Here is a 20,969-nt window from a genome sequence, read left to right on the forward strand (position 1 = left end):
AAGAGAAGTTTTAAAACTTACCTTGTTTTTTCTTATATGAATTCTTTCTCCCTTTTTTTTTTAACTGGTTGATTCTTACCCCTTGCAGAACATAGAACAAGAAAACAATACTCCTTATAAATTAAGAGTGCCTGTTGAAAACTCAGCTCTGAAAAACAATAATCTTAAAATAATCCCCATTGAGAAAATGGCTGCAGGAGATGCCTTTGTGTGTGAAAATGAAACTGAGACTGTGGAAGCAAGATTAATGGAAGATTACACTGAGAAAATTTCTGGAGAACATGAGTGTAGAAATACGTCAGGAGAAATAACCAGCCCCTCAGACCATGCCAGTGCACTGTCATTTTCCAGTAGTGGGGTTTTGAGTGCTGGCTATTTCTGTGAAAATCAAATCACCACTGAAATGCTTCAGGAAGAGGCAAAACAACAGACTGATGAAAATTTGAAGCTGATCTATGAGACAGAAAAAGAGCAAAGCCATGTAGGTTTGAAAATAAGAGTTGAGCAATCAAACTCGGAAATGAACTTCCAGGAGACACAAACAATTTCAAATAGCTCAGCTTTTGCAGGACTGGAGGAAGCTACTGTAGCTGTTAAGGAAGAAAACAGTGGCATAAATGAAAAACACAGATCTGTTTCTGTCAATAAGCGGGAATCATCTCTTCATGTAGTCTCATCAGAAAAAGAACCTGAGAACTTCAAGTCTGAGCTGGAGATGTGTAAAGTTAGATTGCCTAATGCAGCAGTCATGTTGGATGATGTAGAAATGACCAAGAGATCTGATCAGGAACAATTTCTTGCAGCTGAAAATGGACAGGGGAGTCCAAAATCTGAGCGAGGTAATATTGACAAACATGCCTTGTTCATAGAGCCTGACATTGAAATGCTCCGGGCGAAATGTCAGCGATTAGAAAGGGAGAGGGAAGTTAATCTGAAAACTATTTCTAGCTTTCAAGAGCACCTTGTTTCAGTCACAGCTGAGAGAAACTATATTGGCCAAGAACTGAGTATTTTGTCTGAAAGCAAAAAAGAACTGGATCAGAAGTACCAAAAGCTACAAGAGAAATTGAAACAATTAGAGTTAACTAAAATGGATTCTACTGAATTCATTAGAAGGTTAGAGGATGAAGTGAGGACACAAGCAAATCTGCTTGAGGCTGCAAAATCTGATGCAAATCAATTATCCAGTGAAAAAGACAGTCTTCTTCAGAAGCTGCAAAGTTTAGAAAATGATGCTGTATCTTTCACCGTAGAAAAACTCCAGAATGAAGCAGCAGATTCAAAGAAAGAAAAAGAGCTGATTGCAAGAGAGTTGGGAACGATGCAGCATAAATTAGGTTCATCAGAAATGGAAAATTCAAAGCTTTCCAAATCTTTGGAAAGCTTGTTAATGGAAAAAGGAGAACTTGCTGCAAGACTCAGCGCAGCACAGAAAGAAGCAGACCAATTGAGATGTGGAATTGAGAAGCTGAAAGTAAAAATTGAGTCTGATGAGAAGAAAAAACGTCACATTGCTGAAAAGCTGAGAGACAATGAACGGAAAGCTGACGCTCTTCAGGATAAAATAGAGAGGCTTGAAAGGGAATTGGAGATGTCAGAGAAAAATCTAGAAGATACAGTTATTGAGTTGGAGACTGCCAAAGCAGAGGCAGAAACGTTAGCAACAGAGATGGAAGAGATGACTGAAAAGCTGAAATGTTCCAACTTACAAATTGATGTCCTCACCTCACAAAAAGAATGTTTGGCTAAAGATTTAAAAGAAATGCAAGGAAGATTCCATGAACTAGAGTCTTCAAATTTGACTACAGCAAAACACTTGGAAGAAAAGGAGGAAGAAAAGATACAAATCAAAGTTGAGCTTGAAAATACCGTGGCATTGCTGAAATCTGAGCTCAAAGATATGAGTGAGAAGTTGGAGTTTTCATGCAAAGAGGAAGCAGATGCTAGAGCCAAAGAACAAGTCCTGATTGATCAGGTGGCTCGTCTTGAGCAAGATAAAATAATGCTGTTACAGCAATGTCAGGAAATAAAACATGACAACATCAAATTGGATCAAGCAAGGGAAGTACTTGTTCAAGAACTAATGGATTGTAAACAAAAACTCGATGAAAAGGTGCAGGAAAATGGTGCTCTTGAAAAGCAGGTGAAAGATACAGAAGCACTGTCTTTGCAGCTGGCTCACATGCAGCATGAACTTGAATGCTGGCACCAGGAAAAAGAGAGGCTGCAGAACTTGATTGCTGAGTTGAAGCTGAAGGAGCAATGTTTTTCTGATGGTGAAACCTCTCCGGACATCCTGAATGTTCTAAAAATGTCTTATAAGGACCTTGAGAAGGAACTGGAATCTACGCTTTGTGAAAAGAACACTCTATGTAAAAAGGTAATGTCATTTCCATTAGGGCAGAGTTCCCTTTGTAGGAGGAAGGATAAAGTGTCCTCTGGGTTTACCACTTCCTTAATAAGTTAAATCCTAAAATAATTTTAACCTCAAACTTTTGCAGGAAACATCCTATTTTTAAAATTATGTTTTCTATACAATCATAAAATTTCATTGAAGTTACAGAGCTGGAAAGCAGGGCATTGTTTTGCATAGGATGAATGAGAAAGTAGCTGGAAAGTAGAAGTTTAAGCAATCAAATAATGCAGAATAGTTTCCTCTTTCCTGTCGAAAAGGATGAAGAACAAATTGATATTGCGTGACTGAGTTTTCATATCAAGAATAAATGTTTTGGAAGCTCCAAAGAAAGTGAAGTAACAATAGTGCACTTGCCATGTGAAAACATCATTACTCTGTTGTGACTCTTGCTTAAAACTTGACCAACTATGGGAATAAAATAATCCATCTTAAAAACTGCTTGTTACATAGAAGTACATTATTTGGCAGTCATGACACATGTATTAAAAATAATCCTGGGAAATTTTACTTCAGGTAAATGAACTGGCTGAAAGTCGAACTGAGCTGCAAGTCAAGCTAAATAATACTGAACAGAAGATTGCCAAATTACAGGAAGAAAGAAATAAGCTTGCTGAAGAAATGCAATGTGTTCAAGAACATTCAGAAAAGAACAAAGTAAGTTATTCCATCTGCATGATTTCTGTCTTCAAAGCCAGATGCTCAAGTATAGTATCTGTCTGGAGGCTGGTCAAGGGGATCTGTGATAATGTACAGTGTTAGATGTTATTGCTTCCAAATTTCAAAAAATCGAATGTTCTCTTCTGAGATAAAATGATTACTTAGTAGTTTTTCCCCCTCTTCCTTCCATCCAAACTATGTTTTCTTGGCATGAAGGCCACTGCTGGTCATCTAGACATTTTTCAGTGTTGAGAAATTCTCTACTACATGTTTTCAATCATCAGACTGAGGAGGGCAGACAAAAAATACAGCATTTGTCAAAATTACTTTCAGTGTTTCAATGGTGTTAATTTAATTCAGGACATAGTCAAGGAAGAAACAGTTTTTGGAGCCTTTGTTTATAATTTGTTTGCATTTAATTCTTAGAGGCTATTTTATCATCTAGAAAACTTTAGGTCTTATTTGTGTATGTCTTTAAACCAGTTTGTGTGATCATCTGACCTGCTAACTTTATTTTAAAAATTCTATAACCAGGGGCTTGTTTCTAATGTGGCATTGAGGATTTTGAGTGGGATGGGAAAAGAACAGATATTTCTGCAACTTTTAGAAATCCTAAATGGAAATACAAGCCAGCTCTCCAAAAAGTAGTTATAACAATGGATGAAAATGCTTAGAAAGTTTTGTCATCTTAAAGAGGGTGAGGAAGTGACCCTTTATCTCTCAAGTCACTCTGAGAGGGAGCAACATTTGGAGAGGTTAAGCTTTGATTTTGGCAGTGCTGCTTGATTTAATGCTGTTGGCAAACTTGCACTTGTTTTCTTCTACGAGAACCTTCCTTGCCTCTTGTCCTACCTTTTGTGTTCAGATGTTCTTTTCTTTGATTACACTGTGTTTAGCCACTGTTGAATATTTTTTCTTATCTACCAAACTCTGGAAAATTCAAAAATGCTTCCAATTCAAATAGTTTAATGGGTTAACTTTTTCTCCATTGAGATAACTCCAAATACCAAAGAATGTACTATCACTATTTACAGATTCAGCTGCATCTCACAACTTCAGAAAAAAATGAACTGGCCAGGTGTTTGGAGATGGTCCAGAATCAACTACAAGAAAAAGAAAGTGAAATTAAAAGAGAGATATCAGAATACCAAGACAGACTACTTCAAACAGAGAAAAAGCATCAGGATGCTCTGACAGAAGCAAACCGAAAGGTGAGTCAGAACATAGGAAGAGTACTGCTGTGAGTTTTTAATTGAGTTCTGTGTATTTTACAAAGTTTTGCTGATCCTATTGCAAAAGAATTTATCTTTGCTAACAATATTTCCAAAATCTACATATACTTACCTTGGAGCTCAGTATGTGTTAACTTTTTTCCACATGACAAGTTCTAAAAAGTTAATTTATCTCAGAACTCAGTACCCATTTGATCTATAAAAAAATTCACTAGGACTATAACCTTGAAAAAGGGAAAACAACAGTATGTTTAATCCAGGAAATGTTTTTTTTTGGTAGGAAGAGGGAAGAAAGTTGAACCAGTTCAAGATATAAGGACAAATTTGTTGGAAATACATTTGTCAGATGTGCTATATGTAAAGAGCCATCAATTTTACTGCAGAAATGTCTGTGAACTTGAGGCCAGCTGAACCCAGGCTAATAACTTAGTATAATTGTTTCTTAATAGTTTTCATTATTATTAATATAAAGTAGATGTAAAAACAAGTTATAGTAAAATATAAGGGTTTTCTTCTGACAGTCTTCTTAGAGGCAAGATTCTAGTATTGAAAATACGTACTTGAGACAAATTACCCTTTTAATGTTCAACTCCTTAAAACATAATTATTAAATTTGCTGTGGAATTCCTGTGGGTTTGTGATATGCTGTTAGGTACATCTTTAAAATGAAACTCAGTGTCCTTTTTGGTATCATAGTAATTAAGCACATTTTCTTTCTTTAGAATGAAGTAGAAATTGAGGCCTGTCATGAGAAGATTAGTTCACTGGAGCACTTTATCAGCTCGCAAAAATTGGAAATTGAGCATTTGAAGTCAAATAAAGAACAGCTAAATAATTCCCTTAAAGAAGCTAATCAGTCCTTAGGAGAACTCCTAAAAACTAAGGTAAGAAAAACCCTGAAGTATGACCAATTGCATGAGATTCCAGACACTGTGTAGTAAAATAAACATAGGATTGGGAACCAGTGCTCCAGAACCGTGGCTTGACTTTGGTGCAGCCTTTGTTTCACTAAAGAGAACATAGAGCCTGGAGAAAACATAGTTACTATTGATGTGCATTAGAAAAATTCTGCTCTGTGTGCCATGACTGAGATCACCTAGAATTGGTTTGTGTGACCTAAACACAGCAGCCCATTGACTACAGTGAGCATTGTAGGTGCGCAAAAATGCGGTTAGAATTCACTCAGAGAGACTTTGCAGTGCCTCTGTTTTGTGTTTGTGAATTACTTTGATGGTAAAATGTACCATGGTCTATCCCTAAGTACTAGTCTTGATAGATTGCTCCTGATTCAGCTTTTTCAGTTCCATTTTATATAGAATTCTCATTACAGGTATTAACTAGTGTAATTCTCTGACAGAATTGTCCTCAGGGATGCTGGAATAGGAGCTCCACATACTGTGAGCTACTGATGACTGGGAACAGCTCTTCATGTTCTTGGTTTGCTTTTTAGTAGCACAGGTGAAGCTTCACTGTACATACACTGTACTTCTGTACTAATAATCCCATCCCTGCATTTTTCTTGGTTTCTGGGTGGTTTTGGTCTATTTTGTCTGATTGATTTCTGGCTCCAGCTCAGCACTCCCACTTCAGGAATTACTGTCTTCATAAATGCACTCTTGAAGAAACAGTCAATTCAATTTACATGCAAGTAAACACTGAATTACAAAATGCTCATCTTGCTCAACAGTTGTTTCTTCTTAGGGCTGTCCACTGTGGTGTTAATTTGGTTAATAAGAGCAGTCCAAGGATAAAGTCCTGTGGATGTGTGCCAGAAAACATACCCAAGGTAGTGTCAGTGTAGCAGAGAAGGCTTCTGGCTGCACTCATTGTGTGGTATTTGCACACAGGTTGGTACCAGATCAATGGGATGGTAAAAGGTTCAGGTTGGGCATTGTGAAGAATTTCTTTCCTTTAGAAAACAGTGTAAAGCATTGGAAGGGGCTGCCCAGGGAAGTGGTGGAGTTGGCACCCTTGGAAGGGTTGAAGGAACAGCTCAAGGTGGCCCTTAGTGCTATGAATTAGTTAATATGGTGGTGTTTGGTCAAAGGTTGGACTCAATGATCTTGGAGATCTTTTACTGTTACTCTGTTTGATATTATGATGTTTAAAAGGAGGAATTATGTTTCTGGTGAAATAACTGAATTTCTTATTTTTTAGGCTGATAATAGTAACATTATAATTCAGCTGAAGAAGGAAAATGAATATGCCCACAGTAAAGTGCAGATGTGGATGAAATCCTGTAAGCAGCTGGAACAGGAAAAGGAAGAGTTGCAGAAACAACTAGCTGAACATGATGAGCTGCTAAAGAAGGAAAATGTGGCTATGGCGAAGCATAATAAAGAAGGTAACTGAATCTAGATTGTCTTAATGCTTTCATAGTGGTCTATTAATCTGTAAAAATTTCTTGTTCCCTAAAATGTCCGCTTGCATTTGCAGCTCTAGTACAGAGCATGATTCTTAACTAGCATAAAAAGTTACAAGTGCAAATGTCAAACATTTTTAAAATCCAGTTAATCTTTTTCATCTTAAAGGTGTTTCTTTTCTCAGAAACAACACTAGGTTCTGAATAAATTTATTAAATGTTACATTTTTGGTGTAAGTGACTTGAGGAAGAAAAGGGATGTTTTTCTTACTAAGTTTTGTGTGCAAGTTCTTTTATCATTTTTCAGCAAGCTTTTCCCTCTGATTCTCATGCTCTGTTCTTAACATTTTAGTTCACCTCATGAGATGCACTGTATTGTAAATGATCCTTAAAGCAAGTTAAGGGTGCAAATGGAGTGTTCAGAAATTACAAAATGAGAGGGAAAACGTTTCCCCATGCACTGGGCAAGGATTCTTTTCACATTTTATATATTTGCTCTATTTAGCAGGGACATTATTATGCCTATCATAATACTGAATTTGTTTCATATTCAATTTTTTATAGTTGCACTGTTACAAAACATGTGTAATTAAAAGATGTGCGACCATTGCACTATAAATTCTTACATATGCATATTTTATTATGTCAGTTATATGAATAATCATGTTTTTCTTTGAAAAGATGCTGATGATAATGCCATTACAGAAGAAATTAAATTAAAATTGGAAGAATTGCAGGAATCTACAGAAGCAAAGACCAGAGAAGCAAATGAGAACTTGGAGAAATACTGCTCTCTTATTGTTAAATATCATAAAGTTGAGGAAGAAAATGAAATGCTAAAAACACAAGTCAGTTTGTTGAGTACTCAGCTGAAACAGCGAGCGAGTGATGCTGTCAGCACTCCTTTGCTGAATTCAGAGAAGTCATTAACGCAAAAGAGCAAACACTCTGTCAAAGACAGAAGGTCAGATGAAGGTACCACTAAGCTTTCAAGTAAAAGGCAAAGATGTGAAGACAGCAGGAAAGACAATGGAGAACCAAGATCTCCTGCTCCAGTGACTTCATTGAAAAAGAAAAGGAAGTGTGATATCTCTCAAAATCTGCAGGGTCAGGACAACACTGACTGTGAGCTGGATGGCCTTCCAGAAATAGTACAAAAAGGTATTTATGTCTTGTAAAGACAAATGTTCTCTGAGTACAGCAGGTGTGCTTTTCTCTTTTGTTGAATGGCTTTCACTCTGAGTTGGTGGCCAGGCAAACATTTTTGGTGATAGTGATGGAAGGTAAAAGGAGTCAATGAGAGACTTGACAGTTGGTGCCAAGTTAGCTTTTGTGGAGCACTGGTGTTAGACCAGCAGAATACATTTCTGTTGGATTAGTAATTCCCATTCTGCTAAGAGTTAAGTGGCCCTGGCAGTCTCCTGTGCTCCCATCACCTCACTCACAGGTGTAGTGTGCAGTGAGGCAACTGAAGACCAGAAACTGGGAAGGAGTGGTGTCTGGAGGGAAGCCCATGTGTGTTCTCCAAGTGTTTGCTTATTTGTGGGCTTTTATTTCTTTCAATACCAATAATTAAAGTGTGTTAATTTGCAAAACATTAAATCGACTAAAATCCCCTGAGTTGAAACTGACTTACCCACAGCAGTAAGACATTCATCTTCATGAGAAGATTAATTAATTAACTCTCATCTTCATGAGAGTTCACTTTCTGTCTGCTGTGAATGCCATGAAATTAGGCAGCCTGGTACTCCATATAAGGGTTTGCTGCAGCAGAGGGTAACTGAGAAGACTGCACGAATCAGGGCTTGAAAAATGTCTTGTGAGTTCAACTACCCATTAACCTGCCCTTTATAATTAATGTAATTGCTATCGTTAAAGGACAAACCATAGGGATACTGAATAGCCTCAGCTTTGGTGGTCACTCCCAGAAGTCAGGATTTCTAAAGCTAAACATTATTTACATTTCACTTTCTTACCAGCATTACTATATCTTCTAAAAGTAGCCCTGTTCTGAGGACATATGTGCCAGTTCATGTTTGTCTTCTAGGCTAGACCGAGAGATAATAACCAGTCTATACATAAATAGTTCTACACAGAGAAAAGTATTAAAAATCAAGAGCATCATGTCACGGTATCAGGAATTAACCAGTACTGGTTTTCAGTTTGAAATCACTCTCCACATAATAATGTACTTGTAAAGAAAAAGACCAAACACTTTTTTGATTTTTTATTTTTCTATAGAATTGCTCTTGTAATTCAATGGTTCTTCTGTGATACACAAGTTTTGCATTTGAATTTTGGAATATGCAAGATCTATTCAGCAATCTCTTTGTTCCATTTTCTCCAATGGAACAGATGATTTATTTCAATCAGCTATTTTATTCCTATTGTGAAAAAGAAATCCATTTGAGGAAGTGTGATTGCTTTAGGTTTTTATAGAAGCTGTTTATTTTTCAGGGTTTGCTGACATCCCCAGGGGCAACGTCAGCCCTTACATTTTACGTAGAACAACACTGCACCTCAGATCCAGTCCCCATGTGGCTTCCTCAAGTGAGAAGAGGCCTTTGCCTGCACAGGACTCACAGAAGTGCAGACCAGACCATCTTGGTGAGCGCTGCTCTTTGACACCTGGTGGCAGCAAACCACAGAAGGTAACTTGGAAAAATTTTATCTGGGTATCAAAGTCATGGGAAGACTTAATGCATTCACTAAACATATCCATCTTGCCAAGTGAATTTGAGGACATAGCATTCTTTATGTTCCTCAACAATAAAGTGGAGAGAAGATCATAAATACTGAATGACTGAAGCATGACATAGGTCTTACCATAGTATCAATGTGCAAATTGTTCATATGCTTTTATTAGGAATAACCAGGGGGAAATGTAAATTCAATGCAGGTATGTTTTCAATTTCTTATAACAGATATTAAAGAGCACATATTCCTTATACTGTGACATCTTAGGTTGCAGAGAAAGTAATCAGCAAAAAGACTAACCTTTAGGAGTTTGAGCTTGAAGTTTGCTGCAAATAGCTCTTCTTGGAATTTCTAGAATAACTACAGATATAAGGGAGGCTATTAAACGTGTAAATAGGGAACATCTGGATTATAAAGAGTGGGTTTTGTTGGAAGGGACATTAAAAGATCAGCTAATTCCAACCTCCCTGCCACAGACAGGGACACCATCCACTAGACCAGCTTGGTCATGCTTATCAGATTTTGATGCTATCAAAACAAATAAATACTAAAAGTTATGTTTTGAAAGTGGAAACTCTTATTAAAAAAAGGTTAGTAACTGAAGTTTACATTAGCTTTGTGTTTTCAGTAATAGACACATTGCTGAATGTTTCACTGTATATCAGAGCAATGTGTTCTTTCTAAGATGATGCAAATAGTTTGCAGTTTATAGAAAATTGTTCCAACTTTAGGACAGAAATGAACCTTTTGTCATCCAAAACTTCCTCCAAGGTTTGTAACCATGTTCTCTCAAGTTGAGCAATAAAAGAGTAGTTATTGGTAGCTCTTTGTATGAGGGCTACACAGAAATATGTCAGTAGATAAAAATCCTTCCAGTTTGCCAGGTTGCACAAAAGTATTCTCTTGACAATCAGCAGAATCTTGCACATCGCTTTTTGGGTTTTTTCTTTTTTTTTTTTTTAATCCAGTTATTTTGTGTTAGCACATAAACTATGTGGCGAGATACCAAAAGTAAGTAAAGGCAAATGCCACATAGTTTAGTGGATGTATAGCTTTTGAGGCCAGAAAGCACCATTGGGAAGACCAATCAGATCAGACCTATAATTTTTTGGGGCTACAGCAATAGAAAATTGGTGTTTTGCAGTGAAAGTGAGTCCACTGAATTTGTATGTTGTTTCAAGTGATAATTACCCCACTTGCCAAGAGTTGCTGCTTCTTACAGACATTGCCTGGAGGTCTGTGTTTTATTACTGTTTCATTAAGTGATGCCAATAAATTTTATTTATACTCCTGTCTGTTTCCCTATAACCTTAGAAACAAATGGTGTTGCTTGTAAAGAATCTGAGTAGTGCAAAAAAGAAAGGAAACCTCAGTCAGAGAAAGTTGTGTAGTAATCACCTGCCAGCATGGTATAAGCTTGCTGTAGACTCTTGCTGACCATGGTCAGGGTTATAGCAAGAAACAATTAATCAGTAATAATATTTTCTCATTTAACTGAAGGAGGGATTTCCCATACATTCCTCCTCTTTGTCTAAACTTGTATTGTCTAGGTCCAAGGACAGGCTACTCCTCACCTTCAACTAGATCGCAGTTATTAACATTTCAGTGTTGTTTTTTTCCCCCCCAAGTGTAAATATGCAAAAGTCATCAGTTCCAGGAATTTGTGCCCTTCTCTCAGACACTGCTGAATGTGTATTGGTTTTATTTCAAGATGATGTACATTGTGAATTTCTGGAGGAATTGCTCATATCGTTTCATCATTTGTTGAAACAATGAAAACATTTTGTTTCATGCTTTATATTAATACAGTAAATGGTGTGTCTTGTTTTAAAAGTGAAGCAAATCTTGTTTCCTTCTCTTTGATAGATACTTGCATCTACTTTATTTCAAATACCTAGTTTCAAACTGTTGCAAATTTCTCAAGGTGCTTAAAAAGTGCCTGTCATGTTCATATGCAAATTTATTCACTTTTCTGTGTGAATTTAATGTAGAATTTAAATTGAGTGCTTTGACTGCACATCGGTCAAAATGTGAAAGCAGTGGTTTCTGCCCAGATGTCAGCAAAAAAGTGACACCTGTGCTTTACATTTGCAGAATATGTTGAGAAAAAATTAAATACAGCTCTTGGTACACACTACCAGGTACTTTAGTAAACAGCTTAATAGTACTGTCTGTTCCTTGTGTAGCTGTTTTCTGCTCCTGGAAAATAGCTTGCCAGCAGTGTAGCAGATATTTCATCTCATACCACAACAAAAGAAGAATTATCAAGCCTCACTGTGTTGTGTATTCAGAGTGATAAGTGCCTTAAAAATATGTTTTTCTGCTTCCAGTAAGTCTCTGTCTTTTGCAAATTCCCAATATTTAGTCTTTTGCAGCAAGCCTTTCAACCCAAGGCGGAAAGCTAATATGGTTTTCCATTACCGGTAAAACAAGGATGTTTTTGTTTGTGTTACAGGAAAATGATGAGCAGCGGTCCCAAGCTTTTCCACCAATGAATTCTACACCAAGGTCACCACTTTGCCTGCAGAAACAATCCCCAAAACCTCTCTCTGATAACACTAGGGAGAGTCGCACGATGCACAAAGCAAAAAATGCCCTAAATGAACAAGGATTATCTGAGCAAGATAAGCAAAAAGAAAATTGTAAGGTGCAGTAAATGTGAACTAGTCACTAGTCAGAATAACTGGTGATCAAAACCAGTTTGTAAAATAAATACCAGAACTATCTGGAGGGCACCATTTTCTCTTCTTCAGTGAATAACGATATATGGGTTCTGCAGAGCTTCCTTGTTTACTAATAGCAATAATCACACAAACTTTAGAAATAATAGTGAACAGATATAACTAATCTTTTTATAGAATCACAGAATCAATTAGGTTGGAAAAGACCTTTGAGGTCATTGAGTCTAACCTATGGCCTAACATCACTTTGTCAACCAGACCATGGCACTGGTTGACACTAGTCTTTTCTTAAATGCCTCCAGGAATGGTGACTCCACCACCTCCCTGGGCAGCCCGTTCCAATGCCCAATCACTCTTTCTGTGAAGAACTTCTTCTAATGGCCTAAACCCCCTCTGGTGCAGCTTGAGTCTGTGTCCTCTTGTCCTGTTGCTGGTTAACTGAGAGAAGAGACCAACCCCCACCTGGCTACAACCTCCTTTTAGATGTAATTGTAGAATTTTCTGTAAATACTTAGCTGTTAAAAAAATTAAAATACAGAAAAAGTGGCTGCATTTTGCCATGTGGTTAATTGTTGTCGCTTTTATTGTGTATCAATGGTTGATTTACTAATGGAAAATAAACTTACTTAAGTATCTAAAAATTATAGTTTCTAGGAAAAATGTGGCAAACACTATTATACGATTCAAAATGAAACAATGACTTATTTTCTAAGTGCAACACTAAAGTATAGAACCAGATAGAAAGTGCATCCAGTGCAGAGGCCTAGCTCGTGTTCTGTGTCTTGGTATCCCTTCTTCCTGATGGAATAACACTGCAATGGGGGTGAGACATGATTCAAACAAAGCCAAAGAGGACTGCCTGTTTCCCTAAAATGAAGCATCTGACAGTGTACTTCCCTAGCTGAAGGTCGTATGTTGATCTGCACATCTGCCAACTGGCCCTTGGCCAGCCAGTGAACCTCAGCAAGACAGGGGTGAGCACTTTGTACCTGGCCAGAAAGGGCCCTATCACAACAGTTCTGTTCTTGTTCTGCCAGCAGGGACTGGCTGCTGCTCTGCTGCAGGTTACTCTTCACTTTGACAATGCTTAGCCTCAAATCTGTCTCTATGGAAATCATTGAAGACCTGTACCTGAAGTAAGGAGAATGGATGTGTTGGGAAATGTTCAGGTGTCAAGAAATATGTGTGTGGAATGCCCTAGGTTACTTCCTTTTCATTCTGGAAAGATCTTTGACATATCGAAAGACAGTGACTTTTCTGGAAATAGCATATAAGATTCTGGCATCATCAATACAAGAGAAATAACTCCATCCAGTTCATGACAGTGCACTTGAATTTAGAATGATTCATTACAAAAATGTTCACCCCAGCTTGTGGATTTCAGAGGTCTGACTGGGCTTGCTCAGCAGCAGAGACCAATTTAACACTATAGAAAAAGGTGACATCAACATCAGTCATTATCTAACTAAGCAGAAATGACTTGCTGATAATTCATATTGCTTATGCTCACCTGGCCTGGCCAGGTATTAGGGAAATCAAGCTCCTGAACATGAGCAGGAGTGCCCTAAATCTCCAAGATACACAGAAGAGAGGCGTTTTCACATTGTTGATGTTACTGTGTCAGAAAGATGTTTCTTCTTTCAACATAAGAGTGTAATCATGTTTTCTACACCTTGAAAAAACTCTTTAAACTAAGAGACAATACTTAGGTTGCAAGCTGAACTTTCAAAATGTAATGATACCTTCTACTTCATGGTTAGTTTCACCCTCAAAGCAGAGTTCTCTTTTTTACATATACATACACACCATTATTCTGCCTTTCTTACAGTACTGTCTGTTAGAATGCAGTCAGTTTAGGAGAACAAATGATCTACTCATAAGTCTAACCAAAACATCTTCAAAGAAATTTAACATTTGTATCAAATATGTGTAACAGAATCAGACAAATGAAAATATTTTTCATTATTCAAAAGATCAAAATCTTGCCACACATACTATCCTTCAGTAACTAGATATACCAGGGCTTGGGGTCACAGCAGTAGATCTTGTGGCTTTTTCTTAAACATCTCCAGTTGTTTGTTAACTCAAGCATTAGGTAATTAAAACAATCCTTGTAGACTGAAAGAGACCTATCTTAAAGGATGCACTTTATTACCTCATCTTCTGTCAGGATACTGTCAAAACTCATAAAAGCTAAATTGTTTCAGACCAAGTTTTGTATCTTAAAGGAATCATTTATGGAATTAGCAATTAAAAAAAAAATTAAGTCTCTTGAGATAAAGCATGGGTATGAAGAGGCTTTGGTAGCCGATAATAGAAAAAACCCAAACAAAACTGGTGTTTTATTTAGCCAAATCACTGTTTTTCTATTCTAATCTGATGCCTTGAAAAGTGTCCCACTTGGAGAAGAGTGTGGAAAAAACATCTATCTTTAGAAAGCTGTCTAATCTTAACCAGACAAATTTGAACAACTATGTTGTAGTGAAAGAAGTGACTATCATCAGTAAAAGAATGCATTGAGACTTTAGTTGTTACATGTTTTCCTACATGCCTGCATTTGTATTTTATAAGCCTTTATATTTCCTTAAGTGTGAGATGTTTGCATTTTGAAATGTTACAATGTCTGGGGATTTTTTAGCAACTAGCATGTATTGGAGTACTAGTTTGTATGTATTTTGCTGTAGGTTAAGATTTTAAAGAGGTCTTTGATTAATGCCTGAATCTGTTGAAAGTGGGACTTCATATTTTACATTCCCTTGCAAACTGATGAGACTTCATGTCACAATCCACACAGAAAAGCTCTATCAAGAACATAATTTCCAACCTATACGTATATCAAACATGCAGAACAAAAAATCAGAGTGCCTCATCAGGATTCCTAGTAGGATTGCATAGGATGTGTTTTGTCATCTCTCTGTAATGAATGAAAGGACACTTGTATGTGGCTTTCTACTCTGACTGTAAAAGTCCCTGTAAAAATGTCTTTGGTGCTCTGCTATTGTTCTTAGCATGCTAACCTGGTTGTTGCCATGGTGATACAGTGTTACATCACAGGAAGGTGCATTAACTGGATCTCTTCTTCACTTTCCTGTTTACCCAAGGTTTACATTGTGATTGGTGTAAAATCTAGTTTGCTGTCCCAAGTGGTTGTGCATGCTCCCTGAAATGCCCAGGGCTGTACATTAAAAGCATGTTGCAGGAATGCTGGCATCCTTCTGCCATGTTCTCCCACAGGTGATGGAAGGGTCTGGGTGGTTTGTGATGTTCAACTCTTTCTTCAGACTTCGAACTATTCTTCTCATTTTTACCTAGTAATGAAAGAAAAACATGAGATTTGTTTGTGGGCTGCTTTTCCTGGATTCTTATTATTAAGGGCCAATGCTTGAACTGATCTCTCAGGTGTCAGAATTTAAAATACTTAAATATCAGATCCTGCCCTGATTTGTGGAGCCCCCTTGGCTGCAGGGGTGATCACAAGTTCTCTGCACTGCCCTGCATTTCCACCCTTGGGGACAGTGCTGCCAATTCTATGTTTGTCATCTCACTGGGACCACTTGGAGGAGTCTGCTTATTCAGTGATGGCCAGTGGGAGGGAGAGATGGAGCTAAAAGAAGAATCACACTCTCACTATCCAGCTAGTTTTCTTGGTGTGCCCTACAGTTGATGCAAATTAATACATTTTTAAGCAGGAAGAAAAATACCAGTGATGAATCCAAATGTGCCTGGTCCCAGAGTGTATTGGACAACAAAGCAAATAGTGCCCTAAAACCTTGAAAAGTGATGACAGAAAAAAGTGTAACACACATCTAAAGGGGTATGCAACACCCCATGCAACACATGCCAAACAAGTTCCCTTTACACAGGGTAACATTGCTGAACAATGTAAACACTGTAGAAAAAAAAAAACCAGTGCCACTGTGGTCCAGGTGCTTGGAGAATACTCCTGATTTGTCCCAGAATTAGTTTCAGGTGCCTTGTTCTTGCCGTTTGAGATTTCAGCTGTCTAACCCTTAAAATCATTCCACCTCCCTCTGCTTTGGTTATCTTATCCTAAATAGCCATAAATTACAAAAGGCTGCCAGCAATTTTCTGCAGAAAACAGCAATTGAAAACAGCTGTTTGAAATTAATGATGTTGACAAGTGGATGCAAGGTGGACTGTGGTGAAAGCAGACTGCAATAGCACTACTGAAAGGCAATGTTGTGGACTTGCTTGATATATATGGACTAGTCTATCTATAGTTCCAGGGCCAGGAGATGATCTCTGTAAATAGATTAGATAGATAGACAGAGAGATATATGTACATATAGTAGATAGATGGATGTATATATATAATAGATTGATGTATATGTAATATATAAATATTATATATATATATATATATTTGCGTGTGTGGATGTTCTCTGACATACTTATATGCACACCCAAGCACTTGTTTCAGTGTAGAAAAACTCTGTAGAACATAGAAAAACAGGATGTAGCTATGTAACAGCTAAATCTGTTTGGCTTTTTGCATGGTTTTATTCCTGGAAGCTTTTTTAACAGCAGACAAATCACGATCTCTATTGACAATACAGCTGTTGAAATACTTCAGTGAAAGGTCTGATGGATGCATAGAAAAATCAGCAGCTCTTTGTATTTTGCTTTTCTGCTACTGTGCTTAATAAATTAAACAGATGGAAGCTTAGTGAGTATCTGCTCTGTGCTAGATACAGAGGTTCCTTTATTTCAGGGCTCCTTTATTTAGGTGGCCTGCTGAGTACCACATAAAATACAGTGTAAATACATTTGATCTCGTGAAGGAAGATTCACATTTTCATGAAGGCTGTGTATCCACATCTGACTACTCTTTTTTTTTCTTCTAGAGGCAAAATGGGAAGTTGGAAGTTATTCATTGTGGTTGGGGACTGCTTCAATTCCTTTTTTTCAGTATAGAGAAAGGGAAGTATTCTGTATTCTTTTGACCTCAAATTGAAAAATAGTCTGTTTTCAGTACTGTTGTTGATATTTAAACTTATGTGTGGTTTCAGACACTGCCAGGCTGAGGGATTGAAGATTTTAGTTCTTCTGAGGAAAGCATAGTTTGGATTAACTTAACTTTGGATGAACGTAATTGCCTTAGATTCCTATCATGGAGGCTAAAAGTAGTAATGGAGAAGACTGGTACCTCATCCTGTGGGATTTTTCCTTCTCTTCAATTTCTTGTGAAAAATTACAGAGGAAAGAATCTATTTTGTGATTCCCAGATCTCCTACTTTCTGCACTGCTTGTTCAACTTGGTTAGCTGCTCTTTTACTTCTCTTTTTATATAAGTGTTTGGTATCTGGCTCCTGATATTGTCTTCAAGCAAGCAAATTTACTGCTGAGACACATGAAAATATTGGTTTATATCAAAGCATCTAAATAAGAATCTCCCACAAAGTGCACATCCCCTTACACTGCTCCAAGTATGATTGGGAAGGGTATCAAATGATTGGTTTGTTCAGGTGTCTCCATCCCCATTGCTGACTTCTTTGACAATCAGCACTCTTGTGTTGAAAGCATCATTAAAATGTGATCAAAATGGCATGTTAAAAATGGAAGGTGAGCGAGCCAGCTGCAGGGAAGAAAATAGAGCCTTGAATGTGCTGCCAGAGCTTCCAAAATGTGGCTGAGTTTATGGGTTGAGTTCCCATGGTGTTGGGCTACAGCTTAGAAGTAAAAGAGAGGGAAATTAAGGTCTTGCCTTTGCTCCAAAGATGATGCTTTGCAAAAACACACAGTCAACCTAACCTGTTGTAGAACTGATGCTGGAATAACCATATTCCATGCTGTAATAACTGGGAAAGGGTTGTACCCCGCTCTGATGAGCTTTAGCATAAGAGACTAAGGGTTAATTCTTTCCCACTTGTTTCTTATCTAATATCTCTTCATCAATAGAGGAAAGTGGGGGATTTTACAGTCATTTTAAAGGCAATTCTCCTGGGCTGAGCCACCACAGTTGCTATTTCTGCATTGCTGTCTAGGGTACATTGAAAAAAATGTTGATGGGAATGTAAGTGATTGCTGGCTTGCTGTAGCAGGCAGGAGGATTCCACAAATTCACATCATCCCTGTGGTACACTGGAGACACTTCTATAAATTCAGTAATGCAGCTATGATTATTCTTCTCCTCGCCTCCCAATTAACCAGTACTGCACATATTGTTCCCTGTCAAATATCTTATTTTGTCAGATGCCAGAGAGCAGTGTTGTTCTCTTTTCAAATTGCTGGCTTGATTTCTGGCAGTACTTGATTGCTTTAAAATGTACTTTCTGCATCCATTTTCCTCAATACTTAATTAACTGGAGCAAACTACTGAAATGAGGTTTCAGTTAAGTAGGTGTTTCACTTCTGTCCCCACTACCTCATTCATTTATTTCCTCTAGCTCACTCAAGTCCCAGAGACTTTGCCTTCCATTTGCAAGGAATTTTGCAGTTATCTTCCATTTTGCTGGATTATCTATCTTTTAGCTAAATTCTCCTGGAAAATCTCATTCTGAAAGATGCAGTTTCCATCTACATTAAATACCAGAAAAGGCTAGAAACAAGAACCTCTTTTCCAGGTCACAGCTGTTGCAGCATAAGCAGTGCTTGAGCATCATGTGGTGCTTCTGTGCCTTTACAGGGCTACCTTAGGCACCTACAGAGCAGGTAACTGCTAGAAAGCACGTGGCTCTTACCTTTAAGAGTAAGTTAACTTACTTCTTTTGGTGGAGCATGTTCTATGGGAACTACCTGCCTCCAATAAGCTCCCATGGAGTAGTGCTCCATGGAACACACAGCATAAAGCAGCAGCAAATTAACCTTTTCTGTGTGGGAATAATGTGGAAGATTGCTACATCATAGCTTGGGACTGCATGTAGCCCAAGGTTATGCCTACCATGTGCTCAGGTTCCTCATAGGTGAGACACCAGCTTAAAGATCCAGAATTCATTTGAGCAAAACCAGGTGCTTTTTTGTATTTTGTTGTGACCCATGTGTTTCTCTATTTCAGCCTTACAAAGAAACAAAACTATTGGAATTAAAAACAATCATACTGGGAGAAGGGAAAATGGTGCTGAAATGTGCAGTCAGCAGTCTGGATTGCAGGTAGCTAGTAAGCAAACAGTTCACCTGTCTTGGAAAGTACAAGAGTAGATTCTGAATGGCAGATGATTGCAGAATGGACTGAGAGCATCTGACCAGTGTGGTTTGACTTGCTCAAGGCTGAGAAAATTATTACTATCCCTGTCAGAATGAATCAAGGGGAAAATGGATTACAGTTTAATCAGTTAGGATTCCTGGAGCACCCTCACTGCACTTTGCTTTATTAAGAGACAATAATCACGATGGCCTCTTTGTTCTGCAGAGGAAGACCTGTGGGTATTCATGGCATGGAATGGAGACCGGTAGCTGTCACACAGAAAGGGAAAAAATGGGCAGACTCTGAGGAGCTTACTGGGAAAATTTTAAAACTCTGATTCAATTTGAAGCTTATTACAACAAGCGTTCAATCTTCACCATTTTAAGAGAAAATTTCTTGTTCTGTTGAAACATGTTAAAGATAATGGACACTCTCCGTGAGTAGGAAACACAAAACATCCAGTGCTTCAAAAGAAGTCATTTTTGTAGCTTGGAGTATTAGTGTTCAGAAAATATGGAGCAAACTCCCTGTGATAGGGATCCAGTGGATTTCTTCATGCACATGCTTTGTCAAACTGACTGATGAGATTTGCAGTATTCAGCATTTTTTTCTACTGAAAAGTTTATGCCCTTAATATATTATGATAGACATTAAGAAATACCCAAGGAAGTGAAAAGAGCAACTTTAAAACCTCTTCCATGACTCTAAAGAAATTCTCACAAAAATTTCTGAATTAATGTAAAAGTTATTCAAACCTATCTGCAAGGCTGCTCTTTGTAAATATTATAAGGCAATTGTATATCTTCTGTGTTTTGTTTTGCTGACTTGACTGCTAAAGTGAATCTTCAACAAAAGGAAAACATCCAGAATAGCATCCAAGGCTATGGAAGGCCAGCAAGTGTGAGAATTTGTGGCTAGGCCTGCACAGTTCTGAGCTAGCTGATTGGATCCTGTGTTTAACTCGGTGAGTGTTAGTTTTACAAAAGTGTGTTTTACCTATGAGAGTTTCCTCTCATTTTAAAGCCTGGTGACCTATAACTAAATCATGGTCTGGGTTAGGCTTGGTTTCAGTGGCCAAAGAAACCAATGCAGGTGTGAAGAATCTACCATACACATGTCCTCTGATAGTGAGATGGATCATGTTTGGGTGGTACTTGTCCCGTTTTCCAGTTGTCTTCATGTTTGGAAACTGGTTTACATGGGTTCGAGTAACTTGAAGAAAAGGGCGTTTGCCCCTGCAGGCACACCACTGAATGTACACTTGAAATGGGATGAGCTCTGCTGTATAAATGGCCAGAGCAGGCAGTGAAATTAGTATATCCAGTTGAAACTTCAGAAGAAATTGAAGGAATTGAAATTTAACTATTCATGCTGGAATTTCTAAAATTTTGCTAAGATAGAATATTCCTACTTTAAGCCACATGGGTAAGAGAACTTGTTTCACAGGACATTTCCCCTTCTGGCTGTGATGGGGCCATTGGGTCAGTACTGGTTTGGAAGAAAGTTTCCACATACCAGATGATTGACATTTTCTGTTGTGAGAAGAATAAACTTGGGTCCTCTGCTCATCTCAGAGCAGTCATTTTCATTTTTACTGGTTTACTTTTAAAACTTTCCCATGTGCAGTATCTAATTATGGTCCATTACAAAATGCTGTATTTAAATGGTAACAGTGCACAGGGCTGAAAGGGACTGTTTGCAAGTTGCTTTTTCACTTTGATGATTAAGCCGCTAATTATTGCATTAGCATCCCAAACCACAGTCCTTAGTGATGTGTCTC

The 20,969-nt window shown here is 37.8% G+C and overlaps 1 protein-coding gene across 1 annotated transcript in view; it reads left to right on the forward strand.

Annotated features, from left to right (window-relative positions):
- The window catches only part of CENPF (centromere protein F), a 34,852-nt gene extending 22,346 nt beyond the window's left edge, over positions 1 to 12,506 (forward strand). The window contains exons 13-20 of the mRNA XM_064707028.1: positions 89 to 2,380; positions 2,930 to 3,070; positions 4,108 to 4,284; positions 5,028 to 5,189; positions 6,463 to 6,649; positions 7,349 to 7,828; positions 9,125 to 9,318; positions 11,820 to 12,506. Coding sequence (XP_064563098.1) covers positions 89 to 2,380; positions 2,930 to 3,070; positions 4,108 to 4,284; positions 5,028 to 5,189; positions 6,463 to 6,649; positions 7,349 to 7,828; positions 9,125 to 9,318; positions 11,820 to 12,020 — 3,834 coding nt within the window. The 3' untranslated portion in view covers positions 12,021 to 12,506. The remainder of the gene's footprint in view (positions 1 to 88; positions 2,381 to 2,929; positions 3,071 to 4,107; positions 4,285 to 5,027; positions 5,190 to 6,462; positions 6,650 to 7,348; positions 7,829 to 9,124; positions 9,319 to 11,819) is intronic.
- The last annotated feature ends 8,463 nt before the right edge of the window (positions 12,507 to 20,969 follow it).

Source organism: Zonotrichia leucophrys, chromosome 3 (genome assembly GCF_028769735.1).
Source record: "Zonotrichia leucophrys gambelii isolate GWCS_2022_RI chromosome 3, RI_Zleu_2.0, whole genome shotgun sequence".
In the NCBI taxonomy this organism is placed as follows: Eukaryota; Metazoa; Chordata; class Aves; order Passeriformes; family Passerellidae; genus Zonotrichia; species Zonotrichia leucophrys.